Below are 25,247 nucleotides of genomic sequence, written 5' to 3'. Positions count from 1 at the left end.
ATATAATAGACACAGTTCTGGCACACTTAAGGCACATTAAATTCAGCTCAATTAAAACTCTTCCACCGCAAATGAAAGGATCAGCTTTCTTGATGACACAGAGACAGAAAGAATAAAGGGCACTATGTGTCTGGCATAAATAGCAGAGCTAAGCAACCCGGTTAGAATTCCTGGCATCAAGGCTTTCCAGAAGTATGAGAATTTCAAAATGCATCGAGTTAAAAAGCACAAGGCATCATTTCACTATTAGTCCCATTTAAAACCAGCTAGTGTCTGAAATCTTTATGCACACTGAAGTGACTGCTATTTAGAGAATCCTAGTATAATAACAAAACATCTCATAATATTTTGCCTCATTACAAAAACTTATCTTCACAAAACAAAAAATACCAACTTTACAACTTGCAATGGCATCAAAGCTGCAAATTATATTCATCAAGAATATTGATGACTATTTTGATGAAAGAACCACGACTCTAGAAGAGCTATCTAAGAAATAAGTTTTCTTCAACCAAAGTATACAATGCACTGTCAGATATTCTTGGCAATCTCACTAACAGATTTTCTTGGCAATCTCACCAAGTGTGTCTTTTAGAGAGTGCAGGACAGCAAGTTTTTCTTTCTCGAACTCTCTTGTTGTCTGCAGCATTTCCCTTCCTATGCTGACCAGTTCAGAAAGCATGGAGTGTATTGAATTTGGGGCGGTTTTTTCAATTGGATGAGGCTTAAAGGTTGCATGTAACAGTGGTGTATTATCCTTTGCCTTAATGTCCACAAATTCATTTTCAAGAGGCACTGCCTCTCTTAAAGGCTCCATTGACTCCTTTACAAGAGTGTCATAATCTTCTGCACTCGCTGCAGCATTGCATATGCCATTAGACCTGTCCCGCATATATACATCTATCAAGTCATAAAATCTGCATTTTTGAGATCCCTCATTCCCACTGACGTTTGAATGTTTGTCGTCTTTGTATTCCTTGAACACACGACGCCACTTTTTCCTACAAGCCTCGGAATCTTTGTCAAAATCACAACAAGCCTTCACCATCTCATTTCTGACAATCTGCCATAGGTCGACCCTCTGTTTCTGTGGGCTTGAGAAAATTTTGTGCATCCTGCCTCTTATATGTATTAATTGAGCTACCCAAGCATCCTTCCACCTCATGATTGATTGCTTCTCAATAGACCCATCAACATCACTACGCTTCACATCTTGTGCCACAGGCCTTGGCCGTTTCCTTACAACTTTGCATTTTTCCGCTAGCCTTTCTTCCCTTCTCAAAGGTGTCTCTGCTTGTCGAAGTACCAAGTCTGTGTTCTCCAAGTCCGAGCTTGTATTGTGCAACACACTATGGGAAGCAGTAATTTGAAAAGGAGCAGGTTGGTGACCATTCTGCTGGCTTTCAAGTGAAGGAGAAACATCTAAAGATGCTAGTTTAGATGGGGATGGACGAAAAACTTGCCCTGAAGGAATCTGCAGTGTTCCACAAGGGGAACCTAAAGCCATAATCTGGGCAGACTTCTCAGTAAGAGAAGAAGCAGGTAATTGTGAAGCAGTCTCATGAGAATGAGACCCCAACTGAGAAAATATAGAACTAGAATCTTGCTCTGAGATAGAGTACTCATAACCTTCCATTATTTCGGCTTTAATAACCTGAAAGACACACCCAAACAAATTAGCCTCTCTCTCTCTCTCTCTCTCTCTCTCTCTCTCTCTCTCTCTCTTATATAATGCTGTCACGCCTCCATACCTACTGTCGCGGGACAGTTCAGCCCCCGCCTAGGCCCTGCTTGGCTGCCTTGGCTGTGTGACTGCTGTGAGTAGTCCCTACGCCACGCCCTGCTGCTGTGACCAACCCTAGGACCCACCCCTCCTATGCTGTCAAGGACGCATTGCCCGGCCCTTGTGCCTCTGCCGCACCCCCTCCAGGCACACCTGCAAGGACCTGCAACACAAAGATCAAGGGCCAACATTGAACCAAGCTGCATCCCAATTGCATCACAGGCAGTGCTGCCTGCCTGGGACTGCTTGAGACCAAGAACAGCGCCTATCAGCCCAGAAACAGCGCTCAGGCCTGCCACAATTGCAGATGGAGGGCCAACCCTCCCCTCCATGAGGGCAAGCACCTGTTCGAAGACCCTCAGGTCAAATGGAGGTGCAGCGAGATCTCCACTGGCTGCCTGGGCCTGAAATCTGTGCAAGAATCAGTCCAGGGCTTTGAAACCTGCTAAGAACCGATCAAGATTCAAGGTTAAACCCTTCAAGAAGCTGTCTGCAAATTCCTGCATGCTCATGAGGCCCTGTAAGAGGCAAGAACAGCAAGCAAGCTAGACTACACCAAAGCTTCTGATCATGCAGTAAAGAGAAGACTTGTCACTGGAAGTACTATTGCATATATTGGCTCCAATATGCCAACACGAGGGTGTGTAGAAGACTCTTGGGGAAAACAAGCTTTGGAAAATGCTATGGAGGGACACCTCATTAAGGCCACATCCAACGTCCTCGCCAGTCTCAACAAAATCTGCCTAGTCCTGATTGGAAATTTTGATAATCTGGAAGCCACAAATGTGGCTCTACTATCTGAGAAAGCACATGTAGACAAGACATTGGCTGAAGTGACGAAGCAAGGGGATAAAGTGCACAAAGAATGGAGAAAAGAGAAATGGGAGAAGGAAAAGTAGAAAGGGAATCAGGGAAAAACAACCTTAAAAGACAAGCTGCAAGCAATGGGGATCCATTACAGCAACTTAAAGATATGAAAGTGACTCCGGAGGGGGTCATGATGAGCTCAAAGAAGAAAATGACAAATTCAGGAAAGATATGGCCACTATGCAGGCCACCATGCAAGGGAAACATGCTGAGCTCACACCAGCAAATCACCCTAGGAGAAGCGCATATGATGGCATGGAAAGAGGTGGTTAAAAAAGGCACCTCGGTCTACAAGGAGGAGTTCATATCAGATGCTTTGGAGGACAAGAGACGGGAAAGCAAGGCTTTGGTAAGAGGCCTAAAAAGGGGAGATACCCAATGGCAAATGCTAAAGTTTTGTTCACAGGGCAAGGTTGTAACATGCAATGGATCTCTGATCGTGTAATCACAGCAAGACCTTCTTTAAACCTTTAGCGAGGAATAAGCGTTATGCACCATAGAGAGAGGAAGGAGATAAGGGTAGGGAGAAATGGGAGTCAACAACCGATTGGGTCCCTGTACCCACTGAGGGCCCCCTCCCCCAATCAGTGGAATTTGCTTCACACTTGGAGAACTGAGAAATACAAATAAGAGAGCACGGAAACGGGCTTTTGAACAGTACACTGTGAACACGTATAGCAGATCCAAAGACCTAGGAGGCAACGCCGACCAATAACGAGACATTGATGCTGTCCAGACTCCACACTGACAATGTAGGGCACCTTTGCAAGGCAAGGAAGAGGCTTGCTGTCCACCGGAATGCAGGGTTACTGCATGAGTGAGAGCACGAAAGCTAGGAGTGGTAGATCCTAAAAGAGAGCTGAAATATAGAGCCGATAAGCAGGCTGTGCAAACTGTAAAAGATAACTGAGAAGAGCTGCTGAAACAGAACCCCAAACCTTACTCTGTTTGCTGATCCGACTCCCCGTCTGATGCGCTGCGTGAGCACCTTCTAGGAGGGCTGAACTGAGGCCAAGAGCTGAGTCTGGTCAGAGGCCAACTTCTGGAGCTGTCAAGCTGTTCAGAAGGGGCTGAAGTGGAGCTGTAGGAGTGCTAAAGGTAGGAGGACTGAATGAGAAATGAGAGGGCCGCAAGGGCCCTATTTATAGGGGCTAGGAAGCCAGCCAAACAGCCTGGCTGTAGCCGACTGGTTGCTGGCCCCTTTGGCCTATAAAAGCCCTTCCCTGGCTTGGAGCTTTGTGGGCAGCCTTTGCAGGCTGCCTTACTTACTTCCCTCTGGTCCACTGGTCAGCCTTTGGGGGCCCTTTGGGGCTCCTATCATAGGCTATGACCTAGACCTAGCCTAACCTAAGATGGAAACACTAACTACCTACTGTTGTCCAGTGGGTACCAATGAACAAGACTGACTGCCTGACTTGACCTAAGGCTTAGAGACTGACTTACGTAGCTTGTGCCTGACTGTCCCTGGAAAAGGGCTCACAAAGGGGCCACAGCACACGGTAAAATCTCCTATTAAGGAACTATTACGCACTTGTCGATGTAGCTAGTGTGTCACATTGCACCCAAGTGCGGGGGTGCATGTGACAAAGGTTGAGGCGCCGACAAGGCCACTGGTAATGAAATATACCTTTGTAAGACTAGAATATATCTAGTTGTTCTTAAGTCCAAAATTCTACAAAGAAAATAAAAGAGAAAACGAAAGAGGAAAAATGAGGTAACAAAATTTTTTGAAAGACCAAAGGTAGACATACTTAGCAAGCAAAGCAACACTTATGTCGTCATCAATGCCCTAGGTTTCTAAAGAACCGCTGGTCATGAAACTCCAGACTGCAATGGACAGGTCCACCCTCATGAGTATGAGGGCAACTTTGAAAGAAACTAGGATATACTTTGATGATGACCTCACATTCCTATAGCAAGAGCACCAGAGGGAGGGGATTTTAATCAAAACCGGAACTCCAAACCCAATCTTGAGACTGAGACGCAACAAAAGGAGGTGCATTGCAGCAAATATATACTCTCTGGAACAAAACCGCACATGTCAAAGTGAAGGGGCTGGCGTTGGATTGAGCTGTATAATGCTTGGGGAGTGCGTGCACTTGCTTTAGAACTATTTCGCAACATAGAAGGTGAATTGGGAGAGAAGGGAAAGATAAAATACACAGCACTAAGGCCCAAAAATAAGGGCTGGACCCCCCCAAAGGTCTTTATTGCAATAGAAAATACTTTGTACGACTTGCTCTAAGAAGAGCATGAAGTTGGGTACAATAGACTAGGTCTAGCAAAATGCTAGGGTCTGCTTCTAAAGCTAGCTACTTTTACATAAAAGCCAAGCTTTTTAGGCTTTCTTTTTAAATCTGGTGCTTCTAGCGCTTTTTTTATCTCATGGGCCCTCCTTTTAAAGAGGTGCCCCCTTGTCCATGCTTTAATCCTCGTGAGACCTGCATTTTGTGCTTTTCTCCCCACCCTTGGGTCCTTTTTGCACTCTCTTTGGTCCTACACATTGCACAAACAAGTTCCAACACTTTAACCCATTAGAGGTTAACAAAATGCATGCATTCCTAGTTCTTGGACTAATCCTAGTCGTCCCCACAGTTCTCTTTTACTAATGCAAAGCAAAAGTAAAACAAAGCTTATTCTTGTTAACCGAAGTCAACTTTCTTGACCATCACCAATACAATAAAGATGTACCTAGGAAGAAAGTGATAACTACGGTTTGATACCACTATAACCACAACTGGAACTCCAAACTCAATCCTGGGACTGATACGCAACAAAAGAAGGTGCTGGAAAACAGATTGCAGCAAATATATACTCTCTCTGGGAACAAAATTGCACATGTCAAAGTGAAAGAGCTGGCGCTGGATTGAACTGTATAATGCTTAGGGAGCACGTGCTCTTGCTTTAGGAATATTTCGCAACATAGAAGGCAAGTTGGGAGAGATGGGGAGAGAAAATACACAGCAGCCCTTTCTCAGCTTTGTCTGCAGCTTCTATGTGCCTCCTTCACCTCCTGGATGTAGGCCCAAGGAAGGTCCTCCTGCTGCTTCAATCTGCTGGTGGTTGGCTGCTCCAGAGAATGAGTTATGAGGGCGGTCACAAAAGCCCTCCAGAACCAACCGACCAGCCAGCCCTAATTGGGCCGACTGGCTGGTCTGTAGCAGCCCTAACCAACCGACCAGTTGGTTGGCTGGTTGGCTGCCTATCCAGCCCTATTTAGGGCCCTTCGCTGGCCCTTTGTTCCATGGAGGGCCCAGCACCTTTGGACTGCTTACCCCGCCACCTGCCAGCCCTGCTTGCAGGCCATAGACCTATACCTAGATGAATCCAGGAACATTCCCAAACTCATCCTCTAAAAACACAGCATAGTGCAGTTTCAATCTCATGATAGTCACTCACAAGGTTGAAAACCATAAACTCCATCATGCATAGCAGGGACTAGCTACTATGACATCCCCACTGACGTCATCAGCGCCCAACAGTGGGTGTAGACCATAGTATAAAAATATGCTCTCACACATACAAATCCACACACCCACACATACTTGAGCATCCATTTATACAAAGTCTTCGTACTGAGTTTCTTTCGGCATTCCGGAGGTGAAGGGCAGACTCAGCCATGACGAAGGCTAGCACTAAAGGAGAAGGCTAATCAAAAGGTAGTCCAAAATCTCTTCATTCAAGCTACAACTGCTTGTGAAGTCTATAAACGTTATAATTTTAGCCATAGACCTGCCCAATACCTGCTGCAACAGTGCGACTCCATCCTGCTACTGTTCCGCCTCTGCCCTTGTTCGGGACCCTGGCGCACCCTGCACACCTTCCGTACACTGCCCTGCAGCAGCCCGTACTGATCCGTACAATGGCTGTCCCCTTTCTCTGGGCATACCTTGCCCTAGGTCTCCCTCCCCCATGCTCTCCTCATTTGGGGGCTTACAAATGGGGAGGCAACCTTTCCAACACCCCCTCTCACCGACACATCTCGGCCCAATGCCAGCACGTCGATGACAATGCTCCAGTAACTCCTTGGTCGTAGTCCTCTAGAACATTTCGGTGTCAAAATCTTTTCTTGGCTTTTCATACAATGACTCCTGCTCCACCAGGTCTGGTTCCGCTTCCGCACACCATCCTGGTACACAAGTCCATCTTTGGTAGCACCTCCTGGCACCACCTCCTTCAGTCACGTTCCCGCCTTTGAACTTGAGCAATCCAGCCGTTACGATCTTCCCGTTGTCCCCCTCATAATGAGTGAACAACCTAGAGCCTTCCAGGCACCATGCTCTGAGGGTCTGTTTCAACCCGTCCTTCCTTTGGCAAGGTCTGCAACCAATGAATATTTCCAGATTACCTAGACCATAAACTCTCGTTGAGTTCTCAAGTAGGTACTCTTCTGGCTTCAGTACTCTTTGTCCGTCACTTTCTAGCAATCTGCGTCCGAGATTTGAAGAAGCACCAATACTTCCCCTTCTGCCTTCGAAGAAGGCCAATTCTTTCCAATCTCGTATCTCCTGAGAAAAATGAAGAGCAAAGTCTCTCAACAACATGCTATAAAGGCTCAGACGTAAAATATCAAGTACATACCAGACTGTTGTACTACCTGTGTGTCTGCTCTAAAAGAAACCCTGTACCTCAATGAGGCACCCACCAAGAGCTTGTGTAATCCTTTACTGTCCCCTTCTGAAGTACAGCATCCATCTGACCATGAAACCCCAGAGCCTTCCATGGAATGCATCCTCGTGTTAGTGTCAACAGCCACGCACCTAGAAGGTACCAAGCGTTGTATGCTGTCCTTCACCTTCACAAAGGCATCTGACTCCTCCCCATATCTCTACGTCAGACATCCTGACTGTTATTTCTTGGTCAACATATTTGACCTCGGTAACACTCGGTGATGTCACAAGGAACAACTCTTTGACTACCACATTTGCTTTGGCCTCTCCCTCTGAATCTGAGTCGGACTCCTTTTTGTTTTTCTGATCCACCTTTTTCTTTCTGCAGTCCTTTGCAAAATGTCCTGGCGTATCACAATAGGAGCACTTCTTCTTCTCCTTCCTCTTCGAAGTCTCCTCGTCGTCAGAGTCGTCTTTCTTGGACTTGCCACGGTTAGGCTTGCCCTTTCCTTTGCCAGCATAATCCTTCGCCAGCATCGCCTTGTCGTCTTTGTCCTCGTTGTAGAGCTTCTCCCGAGCTTCCTCCTATAGCAGTAATGGACCCAACTCCTCAAATGTTGAGGTTCGGTCCTCTGTCCTACTATCACAGTCGTAACAAAGCTCTTGAAACTCCGAGGTAGTCTTCTCAGTACCATCAAGGCCAAATGACATGAGTCTGTCTACTAACCAACTGCTGCCAGCTGATCCCTCACCACCTTGACCTTCGTCAAGTGGCTATGTACCGTATCTCCTTCCTCTCATAGTATATAGGGCATGTGATAGCAAAGTACTCCTCCAACTCGATCTCCTAATGATCGCACAAGATGCTGATGCGACCCTCTAAGGGTATGTCCTCTGCCTGTCCACTCTCAATACGAAGTCGGTGTGATGAGATGCGGAATTCTTCAATAGATATCCTTAGGGAGTGGGGGAGGTGAATCGGTGTCTATCAATAAAGCCCTTTGCTGAAATCTGCAAGGAATGGTTTAGTTCAGCTTCACAAGGAGTTCGTGGGTTGCCAACTAGGTCCTGAACGTATGAACTATAAGAGATCCTCTCAGATCACCTAGTTCACCTTGCCTGTACGTGTGCATTTTATGTACAAGGTATTGAGTTGTCCTGACGTAGAAGAGGGGTAAATGTATTTATTGCATATTTCTTACTCATTTGTTATTGCATAAGGGGCTCCATTAATGAAATCTTTAATGGGTCAAGATTTAGTTGGACTCCATAATGCGAGGTTGACTCATGTCAAGGGTGTCCCTAGAATATAACTGATGCACGATCAAGTGTAACCAATTGCGGAACCACTTTTGGGGCAAGCCCCGACCTGCACTGGTGGGCAGGATTACGAAATCGGCATTGGCAAAGATTAATCTTCATTCTTCCTCTTAGATTTGCCACACACTATTGGGTTTGGTTCTCTGAATTCCAAGTGTCTCCTTCCAATATAGCAGTAGGTCTCAGTTAATTAGTGTCATGTCACCTAACCATAGGACACGAGGTATCCTTGGCACGATTAAAGTAGTCTTCGGGTTGAGACAACCCATGCCTTGATAGGTGTGAGCATAGGCTCATTTGGGTCATTCTTGGGAGTGGGGTCTCCTAATAATACTTTGGGGAGTGGGATCTCCCCAAAGACGTCTATGTGCAGATAGGGCTAGGTGGTATGGGACATGTGGGACGTGTAGTCTTGCCTGGGAGTACGATGGTCCACAATTGCCTCACATGTAGATCAAGGCAGATCCTTGTAAGGGGGTGGTGGCGCAATAGTCTACACCACAGGTGCATTGGATGAGATGCCTATCATACTAACTCAGGTTAGCTGAGGGTAGCGGTATTTCAATTGGAAATCTATCTTTCAAGGTGACTTGAGATCTCCGTAGTGAATGCACATGATACAAGCCATCCTTTATAACAAGAAACACTAGTAAGGCAAGAGGAGAAGTGCTATGAGATTCCTTCACCTCTTGCACTACTTCCTTACATTCCACCAATGGAAGACGAGGATAGAGCAAAGGAAAAAGAGTGAGTGAGGAAGAGGGAGAGAGAGAGAGAGAGAGATGATATGAAATGATTGTATTAAAGTCCTCTTGCGACACTTTAGGATCTATGGGACTAATGATCACTATCAATAAAATAGTGATCTTTTACCTCTGGTGAAAGAGATTACTATAGACTACTAATTAGTTAGTACTCATTGGGCTAGTTTGTGTGCTAGCCCAAGTACTTTGTTTTGGTGCTCAAAACTTCCTTTAGATAATTTCCTAGCTGATGCTGCTCATCTTTGGGGGGAAGAGAGAGAGAGAAAGAAAGAAAGAAAGTTTATTAAAGTCCTCATAAGACCGATGGTCTATGAGACTGTGAAAAACCTGATACAATGAGCTGTGGTAGTGGAGCTACTAAACAAGCATCCACACCGATGCAAAATGCTAAAAAATGCAAAATGGCAGTACTAATTCCTAAGTACAATGTAGTCATATCTCGACTATATATATCAATCTCAACATCATCGTCGACATCATCATAACCATCATCATCATCAGCAGCAGTAGCAGGACATCAAGATGGATGAGGCCGTGGAAGTGGAGGCATGAGGTCAGCAATAGAGCAATGTCGCCCCTCCAAGGATGCAGTCCTGATACGTCTCCTAGTCGTAGCTCTGCGTCTAGCTAGGGCCACTATGACCCTCGTCGGTCGCGCTCCAACCCTACACAAGGAGGGGATGTCCCAAAGTACGATCTATGAGTCAACCCTCTGCCTGAGCTGTCGGGTCACAGCTCCAAGTCACGATCATGTCGAGGTCTCGCCTCGTGGGGATCTATGTAATTTGGCTAAAAGAACTCCGTGATAGAGCTCTGAGAGGTATCAGTCGAGGAAGAAGTCTGCTCCTATCTCCGTGCTCGAAGCATCCTATCGTAGTGTTTGAGCACCTCATGAATGAAACCAGCCAAACATCGTTGCTCTAGGTAGGAGAGGAAACGGGCAAAAACCCCATGACTATCTCTGAAGAGGCAGTAGAAACGGCCCTGAATCTCGTAGTAAACAGGACACCTAAAGATGAAATGCTCCTCTGTCTCAATCTCCTGCATGTCACAGTGTGCATATGCGCCTCTCCCTGAGCAATTGCTCTGCTCTGCTCTGCCGCTCTCAATACGAAGTCTCTGTGAAGAGACCCAAAACTGCCCAAGGGAGATCCTCAGCGAGTGGGATAGGTGAATCTGCATGTATCCTAGTGGATCAATGAAACCCTCCGCTGTGATATGTAAGAAGTGATCTCTGTAGAAGCTCAGCTTCACTGGAAGATTGCTCGGGCCCAATCAAGTCCGGAATGTGTGTAGCTGTAGTAGATCCTCACGGATAACCTGGTTGACCTCGTGTGATAGAAGGGGAGAGAAAGGAGCATCCATGTTGTACTAGAAAGGAGGTAGTCTGTACATGTGGAGCCCTAGTCCAGCAAACCATCTCTCTGTGTGTGCATACCAGCACCTCTGGTCTCTCCTTGCTGCAAGTGCCATAGAAGAGGACAGTGCTAGCCATGGTATCCTGCTACGCCCGAATGTGTAATCCCCATACTCCCTGACTCAGTACAGATACGTAATGACCTGAAATGCGGCATCTAGCTGTAATGGGGGTGACCCAAGCTCCGCCCGAATGATCTTGTGAGGGACGGATGGCTTACCACGGATCATCCGTGATAACATGAGAACCTGTAGCCGCCCCACCTTGGCCCACTCTGTATCCGACAAGTCTGCCCCCAGCATAACTTCCATACATCCTTGCTGGGCGGACCAAGGAGTCAAAAAGCAACCCTTTGGTCCGTGGATCCTGAAAGTGAGAGCAGAGTCCAATGAAGCATATTCTCTACTCATGCACGCTTGCATCGCGGGTCTCATGGTGAAGATGGGTCCGAAAAAGACGACCCCAAGATAAGTGTATGATAAAACTACCTCAATAGGGGACCCATCAAATGTGAAATGCTCATCGTGCATGACAACTCGCGATGTATTGAAGATCATAACCTTGGTTTAACCGACCTTCAAATCATGAGACTCACAAAAGGACTGTAGTGCGTCAAGGTGCCTCTAGAGCCCCTCTGCTGAGGAAGACAAGAGAGCCACGTCATCTGCGTAAAGTAATATCCGGATCAGCGTGCCCGCGAGAGCAACCTCCCCCACTCTGTGCCTGCATCACTATCTCAAGCTTGTCGATGTAGAGGCCAAACAAGGTAGGTGATAATGGGCATCCTTGTTTGACCCCGATAGTGCTCATGATCTCGTCTGTCCATCTAGATCCTGTCCGGACTCTACCTAAAACTCGCTCATAAAGTGCCATAACAGCCCAAATGATCTCCTAGTCGTAACCCAAATCCTGTAAGCATCGTATGAGACGGGCTCTCGGAACGATGTCAAATGCCTTGCGAAAATCCACAAAGCAATAGTAAACCCTCTGCTTCCGTGCCCTCGCCTCCTCAATGATACATCTAAGCACAAGAATATGGTCCATGGTCCCATGATGCCGGCCTGTCTCGTGTTCTAAGTTCTCGACACTCCACAAATCTGCTGACCTCAGAATCAAGTACAAATGCATAAATCTTGGACATGACATGTCCAATTATAATGGTCATGTAGTTCTCCAGGTTCATGGGATCCCCTGCCTTGTGGATGGGTGAGATAGTGTTGATAGTCCAAGAGCGCGGAAACCCCGAGCAAACAGCTTCATTAAATAGCTTGGCTAAGATCGGGGCTAGGAGGTTAATCCCATATGCAATGAACTCAGTGCATAGTCCCTCATGATCCTTCGCTCGGCCATTATGAAGTTTCATTACGACATCCTTTACCCCCCCTAGTGAAGAGGGTGCAAGATGTGGGGCGTGGCATATGTGAGGTTAGGGACTGGCTGATTTGGGATATCATAGAGCGTGCGTGCATAATCAGACTACACCTGAGTGTCAGTGAGTGGTGGGGAGGGCCGTCCCTCTAGAAATCTCCGCCAGAAGTCCTTAGAGTTATTACTGAACAGAATGTTCAATAGCTCCTCCTCGTTCCGATGCACAAAGTCAAGTTTCTTCCTACGTACCAGACGACAGTACTCGCGTAGCGTCTCTGGTTCGCTCGGAAAATTGTTTTTTGTTTTGAATCCGAGCTGACGGCGTAAAGCCTTACACTCATCATTGTACCAGCTATTACAGGGTACGGTCCCAGGTGGTGGTGGACGGGTGGAGTGGGTGGTGTGGGGCAAGGCATGAAGAGCAGCCTCGTGTAGTGAGCGAGTGACTACAACAGCATGATCCTCTAATAGGAGTATAAAGTCAATGTATGCGAGAAGTATGTACAGACGACCAGAGTAAGTAGGTGAGCAATCGTGATCAAAGCATATATCATGGTAGGTAGAGTAAGAACTCAATGCGGTAGAAAGTGCTGTGCGGCGGGGGGTAGAAATGCTAAAGAAAAGATAGGTATGATCAGCCCCCGGAGAGAGAGGTGCTACGATTAAGTCAATGATGCGAGATGTGAAGGAAGGCAGGGGATCCCATGATATAGTCCACAACACTGAAGCCTCCCCCATGTGGAAAGCAAGTGAAGCCACCTGATGCGGGCCATCTGTCAAGACCGTTATAGATAATGAGATCATGCATCCTGCCGAGGTATAATAGGGCCTGCCCATAAGATGTGAGCGGTCCTCATCTGTCAACCGAAACTCATAGCATACCTGCCTCCTCAAGGTCAATGTCTAGCAGTAGAGTGGAATCATCCTTGAAGTCGAGGAGTTGTGCCTGACGAGCGCATGTCCTCGTGTTGAAGTCCCTAACTAGGAGGACTTCCCCGCAGCTAGAGAAGTCAACAATGGACTGATAAAGAGCAGCAAATGAGGATTTCTCATCCTCCCCCTTGAGCGGGAGGTCTCAGGGGGGAAAGTAGCAAATTACAATAAACAAATCATGGCTATATACGTGTCGAATCCAGATCCAAAGAAACCTGGAGTGTGGATCTCTCTGCTCCACTGAGATGGCTCCGAAAAGTGTGGATCTGTAAAGAACTGCGACTCCTCTTGACCCTCGAACCCCTCCTGTATCCCTCATCTCATCTCTACAGACAAACTCCCATGTATACCCGCTGACTACTGGTAGTGGACTCTGATGTGTCTCTGTGTAAAAGACTATGTCGTGACCTATATAGGATTCCGAGAAGTTCCCTGGTTCTGACCATAAGATACCATTACAGTTCCAGATGGTACAAGATAGGGTCTCGGATGTCTGGGTCTCATAGACCCTGCCTCCCTATGCGAGAGGAGAGGTGGGTGCCCAACAGGAGTCGTCCATCTCGTACTACTGCCCACTTCCCCTCCTTGCGGGCCTAAAGGGAGGGGGGGAGAGGGAGAGAGAGAGAGAGAGGGAGAGAGAGAGAGCAGAGTTTATGAGACTAAAGGAACTTGATACAATGAGCTGAGGGGTGGAGCCTTTAAGCGAGCATCAACACCCATGACGATTACAAAAAACTCCATAATCATACAATATCAATACATAGAGAGAACTTTCTAAGCTCATGGAGACTAGCACTGTGGTGATCCTTTGGAAGTTGACGGCGATGTCAAGCCTAAGAGGGAGTCAGCAATGTTCGAGGCTGTTGTGGCGGCATATAACTTGTGATGGAACGCTGACCGTTGTCAATGTGCGTGGTCTGTTGTGGTCTTCTAGCTATGGCCCTTCGATGAACAAGTGTCAATGTTAGTCCTGTTAGTTGTATCTTCGTTTGGACAAGGTCCCCTAGTTAGATCTGAGCCTCAATAGGCTGGCCAGTCTGGCGTGTCTCTCGCTCTAGCCTTGGATCCGCCGTCTCCCTGTTTATGAATATGTATTTTTACATAGAGAGAAAAGAAAGGGCAAATTCCAATCATGTGAAATGATAATATAGTAGAGTTAAGGGATCGAGCTATGGCAAGTGAAACAAAGAGGCCTGTTCAAGGGTCAGGCTAAGGGCTACTTCATTACATAGGCTAGCTTTATCCCAAGTCAGAGATATAAAATGTGTACTCGAGGGAGTCACTATATGTAAACCCTATATATCATGTGTATTTTCACAAGAATAAAGCCTCCTTATGCTATAAGGTCTTTTTCGATCGTGTGCGTGAGAGAGAGAGAGAGAGAGAGAGAGAGAGAGAGAGAGAGAGAGAGAGAGAGAGGGAGGGAGGGAGGGAGGGAGGGAGGGAGCGAGGGAGGGAGAAAGAAAGAAAGAAAGAAAGAAAGAAAGAAAGTTTATTAAAGTCTTCGGAAGACCAATGGGTCTATGAGACTGTGAAACCCTGGTACAATCAAGTTGTGAGGGTGGAGCTACTAAACGAGCACCCACACCAATACATAATGTAAAAATAATGCAGAATGATAGTTCTAAGTACTAAGTACAACAGTCATGTCGGTGATCAAACTACAAATCAGTCACATCATCAACATCATCCTCATCAAGACATCAAAGGTGGATGAGGCACTGGAGGCAAGAAATAGGCGATAGAGGCTACCGGCCACTCGAGGGTGCGGTCCTGTGACGTCTCCTCTATGCCTAACAAGGGCTACAGTCTCGAACGAGCTCTGATGGTGAACATGGAGGCGATATCCCCGAGTGTAATCTATGCGTCTACTGTCACGATCTATGACGTATTCCTTTCTCTATATCTAGACTTATGGATGGTTTGATGAATGGACACTTGTGGAAGGATATGCCCTTTCGACGGGACACTTCCTATGAGGCACAACCCTTCACAAGAGACATTCTATGGAAGAGACACTTCTATTATAAGGTACCCTCTCATCAAGGGTCACACCCTTCACAAGGGGTACACACCTCTTCATGCACATACACTTTGGAGTACACACCTTTTCATGTGTGACTCTTCACTCTATATAAGAGAGGCCCAATTGTATGGATGACACACTACAGATACACTACAGACACTCAAGCAATACAATTATTCCTTGTTCTCTGCTATTTCAGTCTCCTTTCTGTTCCTTAGCACATTTCTAAATATAGTAAATCTAGGATTTCTTACAGTGGTATCAAAGCAAATTTCGCTCCTGCCTGTAGGAAATGCCCCCTACCTTCTAGCGCCTATCTGATACATTTCTTTCCGCTAGAAGGATATCCATGCACATTGTGCATGGAAGAGATAGAGAGAATGAGCGTAAAAATTTGTAGCGCCAACCCTGCCTAAAGTCATCAATGACCTCTCCATCTCCCACACATCACGAGTTGATGTGAATGGACACGACAAAAATCGTGTCTTTTCATGTACTTGGGCTGCCCCAAAACCAAGGGACGCACCTTTTCCACCATCGGACACACCTTTTGATGAAGAGTTTTGACTCCTCACCCAAGGGACATACCCCATCGTGGAAAAAAGAACACACCTCTTCATGTGGGGACACCCCTTTTGAAAACACGATCACACCCCTTCATGAAAAGTTACACCTATTCCAAGGGTCACACCCCTTAGAATAGGCACACCTTTTGAGCACCAAGCACCTTAAAAAGGATACCTAGAGGGGCTAAAAAGGAAAACCCAGCCCCATACCTTAAGTCTTACCCTAGACTACCCACGGGTTAAACAAACCCACCCTTTAATTTTTTGGGTAACCACCCAACATAGGCAGCCACAAACGGAGGAAAAAAAAAAAGGGACGCACTTTTTGACGCCCGTACAAATTTCGTCAAGCAGGCTCGCCTCCCTACGCAGCCCTCCTGCCCTCGCCGGTTTGCTGCCCTGCCCCCTCGCCATATGCAGCCCCTGCCCCTCGCCGGTTTGCTGCCCTGCCCTCGCCAGTTTGCTGCCTTGGTTACCTGCCAGGCCCTCCCATTGCTGGCACTAAACAGCCCTTGGAAGCCCGCAGCCTGGTTCGCCAGCCCCCTATCGCGATCCAGAATTGGATACCAGCAGCCTGTTTCGCCATACGCAGTCTGCCCCCTCTTTTTCGCCATCTTACCTGCCAGATCAGCAGCAGTACAGCCCCTTTACCGCCATCCAGACTGCCTGTTAAATGCGTGCTGTTGCTGTTCCGGACCAGCCAGGCCCAGATCTCTGCTCCTCGCCACCCACTGCAACATGGACCTCCGGACAGAGATCTGCAGGCCTTTTCTACGCAACAAACTGGCAGATTAAATCAATGCCAGGTGGATTCTTTGCATTCTACTTTTAAGGATTCTCTTGTCATTATCCAATTACAGCAAATGAAAGACGCTCCCTTAAAGCATGGAAACCCCTGGTAATTCACCTGGCATTTCAAGGACACCTCAGGCATCATCTACCACACAATATCGTGTTCAGATTGCACAACCAGCCCATTTCAGAGCTTTGGCATCGTGGGTCTTCTGTGTCACGTGCCCTCCTAGTGATTTGGACCACATCATATACCTTCTGCGTGAGGCACCTCAGTTACATTACTTCCTCAGCACAGTCCAGGTTGTGTTCCACGAGACACGAAGATACCCAAAACCCGATATTCCTCACGAGTTTGCTGTCCATCTTTGGAGAGATTTTTACCCCTCAACTTCAGCATCTCCAGGGTACTCTCCACCTCCTTCAGCTCCGAGATATCCTCCTATACATGTTGTACCTTCCCCAAGACAGTATTTACACTCTGAAGGCACTCCTTCTCCTGGATATCCTCCACTTCCAACAGCAGCTCCTTATCCCTTCTCAGATCCGTGGACTCTGCAACCTACTCCTGTACTCTCACGAGCAGTAACACCCATTTCGGCATCACCAGTGTTACCTCAGACAGGACCTCCTTTACCAGATTTCCACGGGTGATTCCATCTTGCCTCGCCTGCCCCCTCCAACATGAGCAACCTCAAGGAGCAGCCCAAATCTTCTTCCAGGAATGGTACAAACTAGAGCGCGGGTTCGTGCTTTTCTCACGGGGACCTCAGATATGTCGCAACGCTCGCGTGCAGCCTCTCCGGAAATAAGCGACTCAAGTCCAAAAAAGACCCCTGAAGTCAACATACAAGGCGAAACACTACTGCAACTTCAAATTTCCCAGCTTCAGGACAGCATCTCCGACTTGGTCCAAAAAGTCCAACAACTCCAAGATTCTCGCAGTACCACACATACAGAGGATGACATGACGCAACCAGACGACTATGTGGACTCATTCCCACAAGAGGTAGAAAACACTAAACTCCGTGCCCTCTACCGTTTACTCCAAGCTTCCAAAACTAAAAGACTTGACATTAAACTTCCGGAAGCCTACACTGGTCAACGAAATCGCCGAACAGTTGACCAATGGCTCGCAAAATTGCGCATGTACTTTGATACTGTTGACCTCTCTGAAGGCAAAAAGATTGCCTTGGCAGCCTCCCTCCTTAAGGATACAGCTTTTCTATGGTGGCAAAGACGCTTAAAGGACGGCAAAAGTGTGTTAACATGGGAACGTTTTGAACACGTGCTCCGTAAGCAGTTCATACCTGCCAATGCGGACTTCCAAGCACGTTCAAAACTCCGACAGTTGGAGCAAACAAGCTCCCTGTCTTCCTACATCTCTCAGTTCACCACATTGGTGCTGGAGATTGATGGTTTAACTGAGGATGATCGCCTTCATGCTTTCATCTCAGGCCAAAATCCCTCGTTACGCATTGATGTCCTTAAAGCAAACATCACCACCACAGCTGGCGCTATTACTTACGCAGAGCGCATTACAGATTTCCAAAACACAGGGAAGCAAAGTGTTAATCGAACACTGAACTCTACTATGGCCAAAGGTGTTCGCCCCCAAGATAACCCCAGGTTTAGAAAAAACTCAAGTAATCAAGGTCAGCGAAAGTCTTAAGATCCCCACAAGTCTCAGAAATCGTATGCTGGATTCCAACAGAAGCACTCCTCCAAGGATCGCGCCTCTTCTTCTTCACAAAGTCATTACCGTCATCCCCAACATAAAGGTCCGGCCACTGACAAGAAGAACAACTCCAGCACAAAAGGACTTTGTACCATCTGTACAGGCGACCATAGATGGTTCGATTGTCCCAAGCGACCAAAGCAAAATTCCAATATGCAACCTAGGACTCCCAAACAGAAGATGCTACCCCAGCACAAGACAAGAAAGGCAAAGCTGTTCGAATGGCAAATACCATCCACCTGAGCCTCCGCTCTGGACATAGCCAAACTCTTCATACAACACATCTTCCGACACCATGCATTGCCCAAGAATATCATATCCGACACAGACCCTAAGTTTACGAGTCACTTTTGGATTTCACTGTTCGAATCTTTGGGAACAACTCTACTGTTCAGTTCAACCTACCACCCAGAATCAGATGGCCAAACTGAAAGAGTCAACCAAGTTCTGGAAGAAATGCTTCGACATTATATTCAGTCACGCCTAGCAGCTTGGGAAGAGTATCTACCACTCGAGTTTCCTTATAATAACTCTTTCCATAGTGCCATCAGCATGACTCCATTCCAAGCAGCTTATGGACACACTCCGATTGTACCAATAAATTTTGTACTTCAACATCGAGTGGCCCTAGCTGATCAACTGGTTCAAGAAATGAAAGACATTCTACTCCAAGTCAGGGATCATATGCGAAAAGCGCAAGAGCGGTATCAACGGTCTGCCAACAAACATCGGCGTCACCTGGAATTTGACACTGGTGACATGGTGCTATTATTTGTAGCCCCACATCGCTATAAGACCGTTAAGTCTGTGTTTCCTAAGTTGCGACCAAGATACTATGGACCTTTCCGGATTGTCAAGAAAAATTCACCTTTAAGTTACAAACTGGAATTACCACCATCATGGGGTAAAATCCATCCGACATTTCATATTTCTTGGCTAAAGACGTACATTCCAGGTGATGAAGCAGTTCCTCCTGCAGGTGATTATGTCCCAGAAATCGAAGACGATTATGTTCTCCTTATTCCTGAGCGTATTCTCGACCATCGACAGCGAGAGACTCGACATCAACTTATCACAGAATTCCTTGTTCTTTGGCGAGATCTCGACGACTCCGACCCTACTTGGCAATCTGATGAAAACTTACAGCAGTACCCTGACATTTTACAGCAGTATTTTCAGAATTTACCGTGATATTTTCTACATCAGTTCATTATCTCCACCAGGGTCTTATTTTGAGTGGGAGGGGATGTCACGATCTGTGACGTATTCCTTTCTCTATATCTAGACTTATGGATGGTTTGATGAATGGACACTTGTGGAAGGATATGCCCTTTCGACGGGACACTTCCTATGAGGCACAACCCTTCACAAGAGACATTCTATGGAAGAGACACTTCTATTGTAATGTACCCTCTCATCAAGGGTCACACCCTTCACAAGGGGTACACACCTCTTCATGCACATACACTTTGGAGTACACACCTTTTCATGTGTGACTCTTCACTCTCTATATAAGAGAGGCCCAATTGTATGGATGACACACTACAAATACACTACAGACACTCACGCAATACAATTATTCCTTGTTCTCTGCTATTTCAGTCTCCTTTCTGTTCCTTGGCACATTTCTAAATATAGTAAATCTAGAATTTCTTACATCTACCCTCTGTCTGAGCTGTTGAGTCACTCGCTATGAGTCCCGATCATGTCGAGGTCTCGTCGTCTCGAGGGGGGGGTTCCGCGATAGAGCTCTGGGAGGGGTCTGCCAAGGAAGAATTATGCTCCTATCACGTGATCAAAGTATCCTCTCGCGGTGCCTAACTTTGGAGAGGCTAAAAGGGAAAATGTGAGATTGGAAAGTAAGAGATGAACTTTGGATTAGTCATTGGTTCACCTCCGGTGTTTAAGAGGTTAGGATTATTCATTGGTGCACCTTTGGTGTTTAAGAGGTTAGGATTATTAATGGGTTCATAGAGTGGTCGTTAGACCTTAGGACCTAGGCTAGACAAGCCATGACGTCATGTCATAGTAGTATTTAGACCCACATATCAGAGGGGATTGGTAACACATGGCAATATTCTCACCCATCACTCCACTCTGTCTAATGTGGCCAATGAGGTGAACGCTTCTCACCAATGCATGTGTGTTAATGCATCCTAATTAGACATACTATGCCCGTGCCACATAGCATGTTTGACCTTGACCATGGGCCCTACATGTCCGGCGGCTAAGGGGGAGCTTGGGCATAAGCACTTCTACAAACGGGCGTCGGACAAACATATAAATTTAACTATTCAGCAAATGACAAGTGGCCAAGTGGTTATCATGGCAAATTCTCTACTCTTGTCCGCCTCAAATTTTTTTTGGGCGGCCTTGGACTGCCATCCAAGAAAAATCCTATGCCCAAACTTTCTTGGGATGCCACTTAAGCATGTCCGCACCCATTTGTGAAACCATTTCAGGGCGGACAATTGAAATGGCAACATGTTATTCACGGATATCATTTTTGCTGGGATGTCCACGCCCGTTTGTGAATCCTACCTAACTTAGTAAACAAAGATACGCTAGAAGAGTGTTTGTACATGACTTTAAACAAAATTATGAATAAATGAGAAGAATAAAAATAAAAATAAAGGAGGTTTCACAAACGTGCGCCGGACTGTGGACCATGGGCCCTACATGTCCGGCGGCTAAGGGGGAGCTTGGGCATAAGCACTTTTACAAACGGGCGTCAAACAAACATATAAATTTAACTATTTAGCAAATGAGAGGGGGCCATGTGGTTATCATGGCAAATCCTCTACTCTTGTCCGCCTCCAATTTCTTTTTGGGCGGCCTTGGACTGCCATCCAAGAAACTCTCTCTACCCAAACTTTATTGGGATGCCACATAAGCATGTCCGCGCCCATTTGTGAAACCACTTGACCGCGGACAATTAAAATGGCAGCATGCTATTCGCGGATATCATTTTTGCTAGGATGTCCACGCCCACTTGTGAATCCTACCTAACTTAGTAAACAAAGCTATGCTTATGTTCTCGTCACTCCTCTAAGGCTAGAGGTTTCAAAGCAAAAGAGGTGTCCACGTAAGGCTTCAACATAAATTCATAGCAAGAACTTCTGAGAAATCCACACAAAGAAAGCTTGTATTAGGCAAGAACTTCTTAGAAATCCACACAAAGAAAGCTTGAATTAGGCAGTTCAAAGCAATTGGTGGAAGAACAAACCCTAATGTGTCACAGATGCATAGGAAGACATCACCAGCTAAGGGCTATTCAAGCCCATAGCAGAAGCAACAAACAAAAAAAAGCGACTACAATAGAGGTTTCATAGCAAGATTATGCGAGCTGACACTAGGATGAAAATAAATGGAAGGATCCTCTAACAACAGCATCATTAGAAAGTCATATCAACTATAGCAATCTCCATGAAACAAGAAACTTTGAGGTTGTGCAAACCTCAAAGACGAGCTATGGTTAGATTTGCAACAGAAAGCCAAATCAACCGAAAGCAGTGTGTATTGAAGCTGACACATCAATGCAAAGTAGCACTAGAAATGCCTAAACACCTACAAATGAATCGAATCACATAAATGAAGGCAAGCCATTCAAGTGTTGTACTTAGAAGATTTTCCAAATCGACAGGCATCTGCAAGATATAATAGCTAATAGTGATGAATTGAGACATGGAGCAACGACCATGTACAACAGCACATGAAAGGCACAAGATTGGTCAAACAAGTGCACACTAGTTGACAAATTGGTGAGGTTCGTAACAATGAATACAGCAAAGGCTTCACAACGCAGGGAGAATACACGTTAAAGAGCCATAGCTTTATCACCTTTTCAAAGTCTATCACAAACATATCATTGACTTGAAGCTACACAGAAGCAGCTGCAGATTTACAAAATCGATTGTGTGCGAGAGCAATCAACGTTTGAAGAGGTTGTATCTTCTACCTACACAAAGAAGACTTACATAAGGTCTGTACAAGTGCAATAAGTCAAATACAGGATCTACACTAGTCAGTGCAAGTGTAGTAACCCAAAGTACATACTTGCATAAGTAGATTTTGTTCTTTCAAAATATAATCAAACCAGCCAAGCTTGAAGTATGAATCATCTACAGCAGATCATGCATTCAATACAAGCATATAAATTTGATATTTGTTGTCACATTCATTGCAATCCACAAATAGCCTCTAAATTCCTAAGAGCACATATGCTATCCTTGACAGTACTTCAATTGTAATTTGATGGTCTTCAATATTCCTCACATCAAGATGGCGCTTACAAAAGCCAAGAGATCCTACGCCACAACATAGAGAAGAGCACACGTGTGCTAGGAGTTACCTTCAAGAGGAGTGAGGAGAAGTTGACAACATTGTAGAAAGGTAAGGCAAGGTACCCGTAAGCAATGGACTACAGGCGGAGATGAGGTTGTATGCAAACTAAGGAGACTCCTCTGGTGAGCAATTGACTAGAGGCTGATGTGACGTACAAAGAAGAGTTGTTGCATGCAGACTAAGGAGGGTCCCTATGGGTTTGCCCCCTAGTAAATTCCACCTAGCAAGGAATTGACACCTTTATCTCACTTTGCACAAGGTTTTTCTACTATATCCTAGTGGCTTCGTGTGCTTTTCCAGCCAGAGACTCATGCCTTTGTGAATCAACAGTTCTAAGTTGGATTACTATTGCGGTTGCCTCAAAGATAAGATAGGACTATCGTCCTATAGCATAAATATTGTAGGGAGATGATTGGTTTAGAATCAAGTTGCACTATAGTCCTTAGGGTACAAATATTGTTAGGCGGCTGAGAATTATGCAACCAGGGAATAATATAATTGAGATTTTGTACAAACCTAGGTAAGAACTTGCTCGCGTATGTTTCTCTACTCAAGGAACCCAGCTGTGCTACATCTTGAAGAATGCAACAAACGATTACACATGCACGGCACTTGAAGTCTGAACTAATAACACACGATAATTACAGATGTTGATGTGGCACACGCCGCCAGGAAATCAATTAAAAGCTGATGCGTGACATTACTGTTAACAAATAGCTGCTACCAAAACCCATACGACAAAGACTCCTTAAATGGAAATTTATAGTTCACAGCCTGGAACAAAAGAGTCTGGAATCAGTTGGTATATAAATGGTCGAAGTTAAAACTCCATAGGCTTCCATCCAAAGAATACCGTTATATTCCATCAAAGAAACAGGATGCACCACAGAGAGTTCGCTCATAGTCGCTAGAGATAGCAGCTCTATATAAAAAAATACTCTAGTCATCACCAGCATCAGATAGCTTGTGGCAGCTGCACCACTGCTGCTATGTCCGTTTGCTCATGTCGAGGTGAAGAACAGTAAATTTTAAACGGGCGCATAACAGCATGTGGCAAAAACAATGAACATCAAAATTCGCATGCAGAGGCGAGTGATGCTAAACGCGTGGCAAGGATGAACGCCTGGGGAGGCTGTTTTTTGGAGGGAGAACGGAACTCAAAGAACCTGATGAGGACCTGGGAAATCCTTCATCCTGGTGAGTGCGCTCCGAGCCGCTGCTGCTGCTGCTGCTGCTGCAGCAACTAACTCAACAAAGGAAGACTGCCCAAACTGAGAAGGTGCTCGCAGACGAGGAGCATGGGACAGAGATAGGGTTTGTCCAGATGAAGAAAATCACCCAACAACTATTGCCTTTGCTCGTGCCAATAACATCTGCCACGTGTCTGCCACACATGCAATGATGAGTCATCACCCCTTGATGATCAGCCCACCTTCCCGAGACCAATGATATTGCCCCGCGATGAACAAAGCAACCGCTTACGAGCGTGTTCCCACTCAGCGCCCACTTCCCTGACATGTCAGAGTGAAGGGATTGTTCTAACACCTCTTGAGCGAGTACCTAAAAAGTCTAAAGATGGGGAAAAACAAAATTGTGCTCCAGCCAGCCCCAAAATGCCCGGTCGGCAAGAGCTTTTTCCCGTCTCAATTAGAGAGCTCAAACGCTGGGTTTTGGCAACTATATCAAGTAAGGACATGCTCTAAGCTTGGGGTGTTCACACACTGCCAAGCTTGCGCGGCCAAGATCAGTTGCCCATCAAGTTTACGTGGTGGACATGTTTGCCACATCTTCTCAACTTGGGTGGGCACCCTTAGTAGGAGGTCAAGGAGCCGAATTTTGAAACTTTACAGCCCTTTTTTGTGATAAGAGTTGTGAAGTGTAATTGAACAACGTAAATACCTCATCAAACTCTATTATCTTCCATCGACGATTTGGTTTTTCTATATCTCTCGATCAATGCTTCCTCAATTTTCCATGGCAAGCAGTTAGCCCCAAGAAAGGCTTCAGCACCATGATCATAGTGAGACATTATTGAGGTTAACTTTCAAAGAGTGTTTTTAGATTAGAATTATAACACATAATGGCAAAATCTTATCATATAACTTGGCTATTAGGATGGAGTAAAGAATTTTTCCTAGAAAGCTCACATGGGCAAAATCACATACTATGAACAACTTTTTGGAGTTACATAGGAGTAGCCTAGACCCAAGTTTTCTCTTTGTGAACCCTTATTAAGCGGTGTGTCACAATTATAAATGTAATCTTCATAAAGATCTGATGGTGTGAACCCATTTGGATTGTTTTCTGCTAGTTAAGCTACATGTTCCAAATTTGTAGCCCTAGCTTTCGGCTTTTGATATTTCCATTCTCTATTTTGCACCTTGCCACTCTCCACCTGCTGCCTTCATCGTTGCGAAATTTGAAGCCACGAATCTATGATTGACTAATTCATAGGCTTGAGGCTCTAAGATTGTAGTTGCTCAACATGCTATCAACTTACAAGAATCTCCTACAAGTAGTGACAGGTTCTCTTCGTGCACATCGCACCATTGAAGCCTTCAAGAATGAATCTCAACACCCCTAATTTTTTAAACATGATGGATGCACTCATCGATATGCTCAATCTAGTATTCGCATGGCCGAGATGCAAAAGGTGATTTTTGACAATCGATCGTATGCTGCAACATTCTAGGGCGACAAGTAAACATGGTGATTTGTT

The 25,247-nt window shown here is 45.8% G+C and overlaps 1 protein-coding gene across 2 annotated transcripts; it reads right to left on the bottom strand.

Moving 5' to 3' along the window:
- Positions 1 to 454: 454 nt before the first annotated feature.
- On the bottom strand, positions 455 to 23,867 carry LOC147880158 (uncharacterized). Of its 2 annotated transcripts, none has more exons than XM_087370859.1 (2): positions 23,695 to 23,867; positions 455 to 1,654 (listed from the first exon to the last, which is right to left on the bottom strand). In XM_087370859.1, the coding sequence occupies exons 1-2, from the start codon at positions 23,719 to 23,721 to the stop codon at positions 554 to 556; spliced, it is 1,128 nt and encodes a 375-aa protein (XP_087226985.1). In that variant the 5' UTR covers positions 23,722 to 23,867; the 3' UTR covers positions 455 to 553. The 2 variants fall into 2 exon arrangements, with proteins under 2 accessions (XP_087226985.1, XP_087226987.1); XM_087370861.1 differs by having other exon boundaries at positions 23,706 to 23,850.
- Between the last annotated feature and the right edge of the window lie 1,380 nt (positions 23,868 to 25,247).

Source organism: Dipteris shenzhenensis, chromosome 32, assembly GCF_047967505.1.
Source record: "Dipteris shenzhenensis isolate YYH24624 ecotype China chromosome 32, Dip_SZ_1.0, whole genome shotgun sequence".
Classification (NCBI taxonomy): Eukaryota; Viridiplantae; Streptophyta; class Polypodiopsida; order Gleicheniales; family Dipteridaceae; genus Dipteris; species Dipteris shenzhenensis.
Note: the sequence above shows the minus strand (reverse complement) of the source record. Positions and strands in the feature narration are given on the sequence as shown.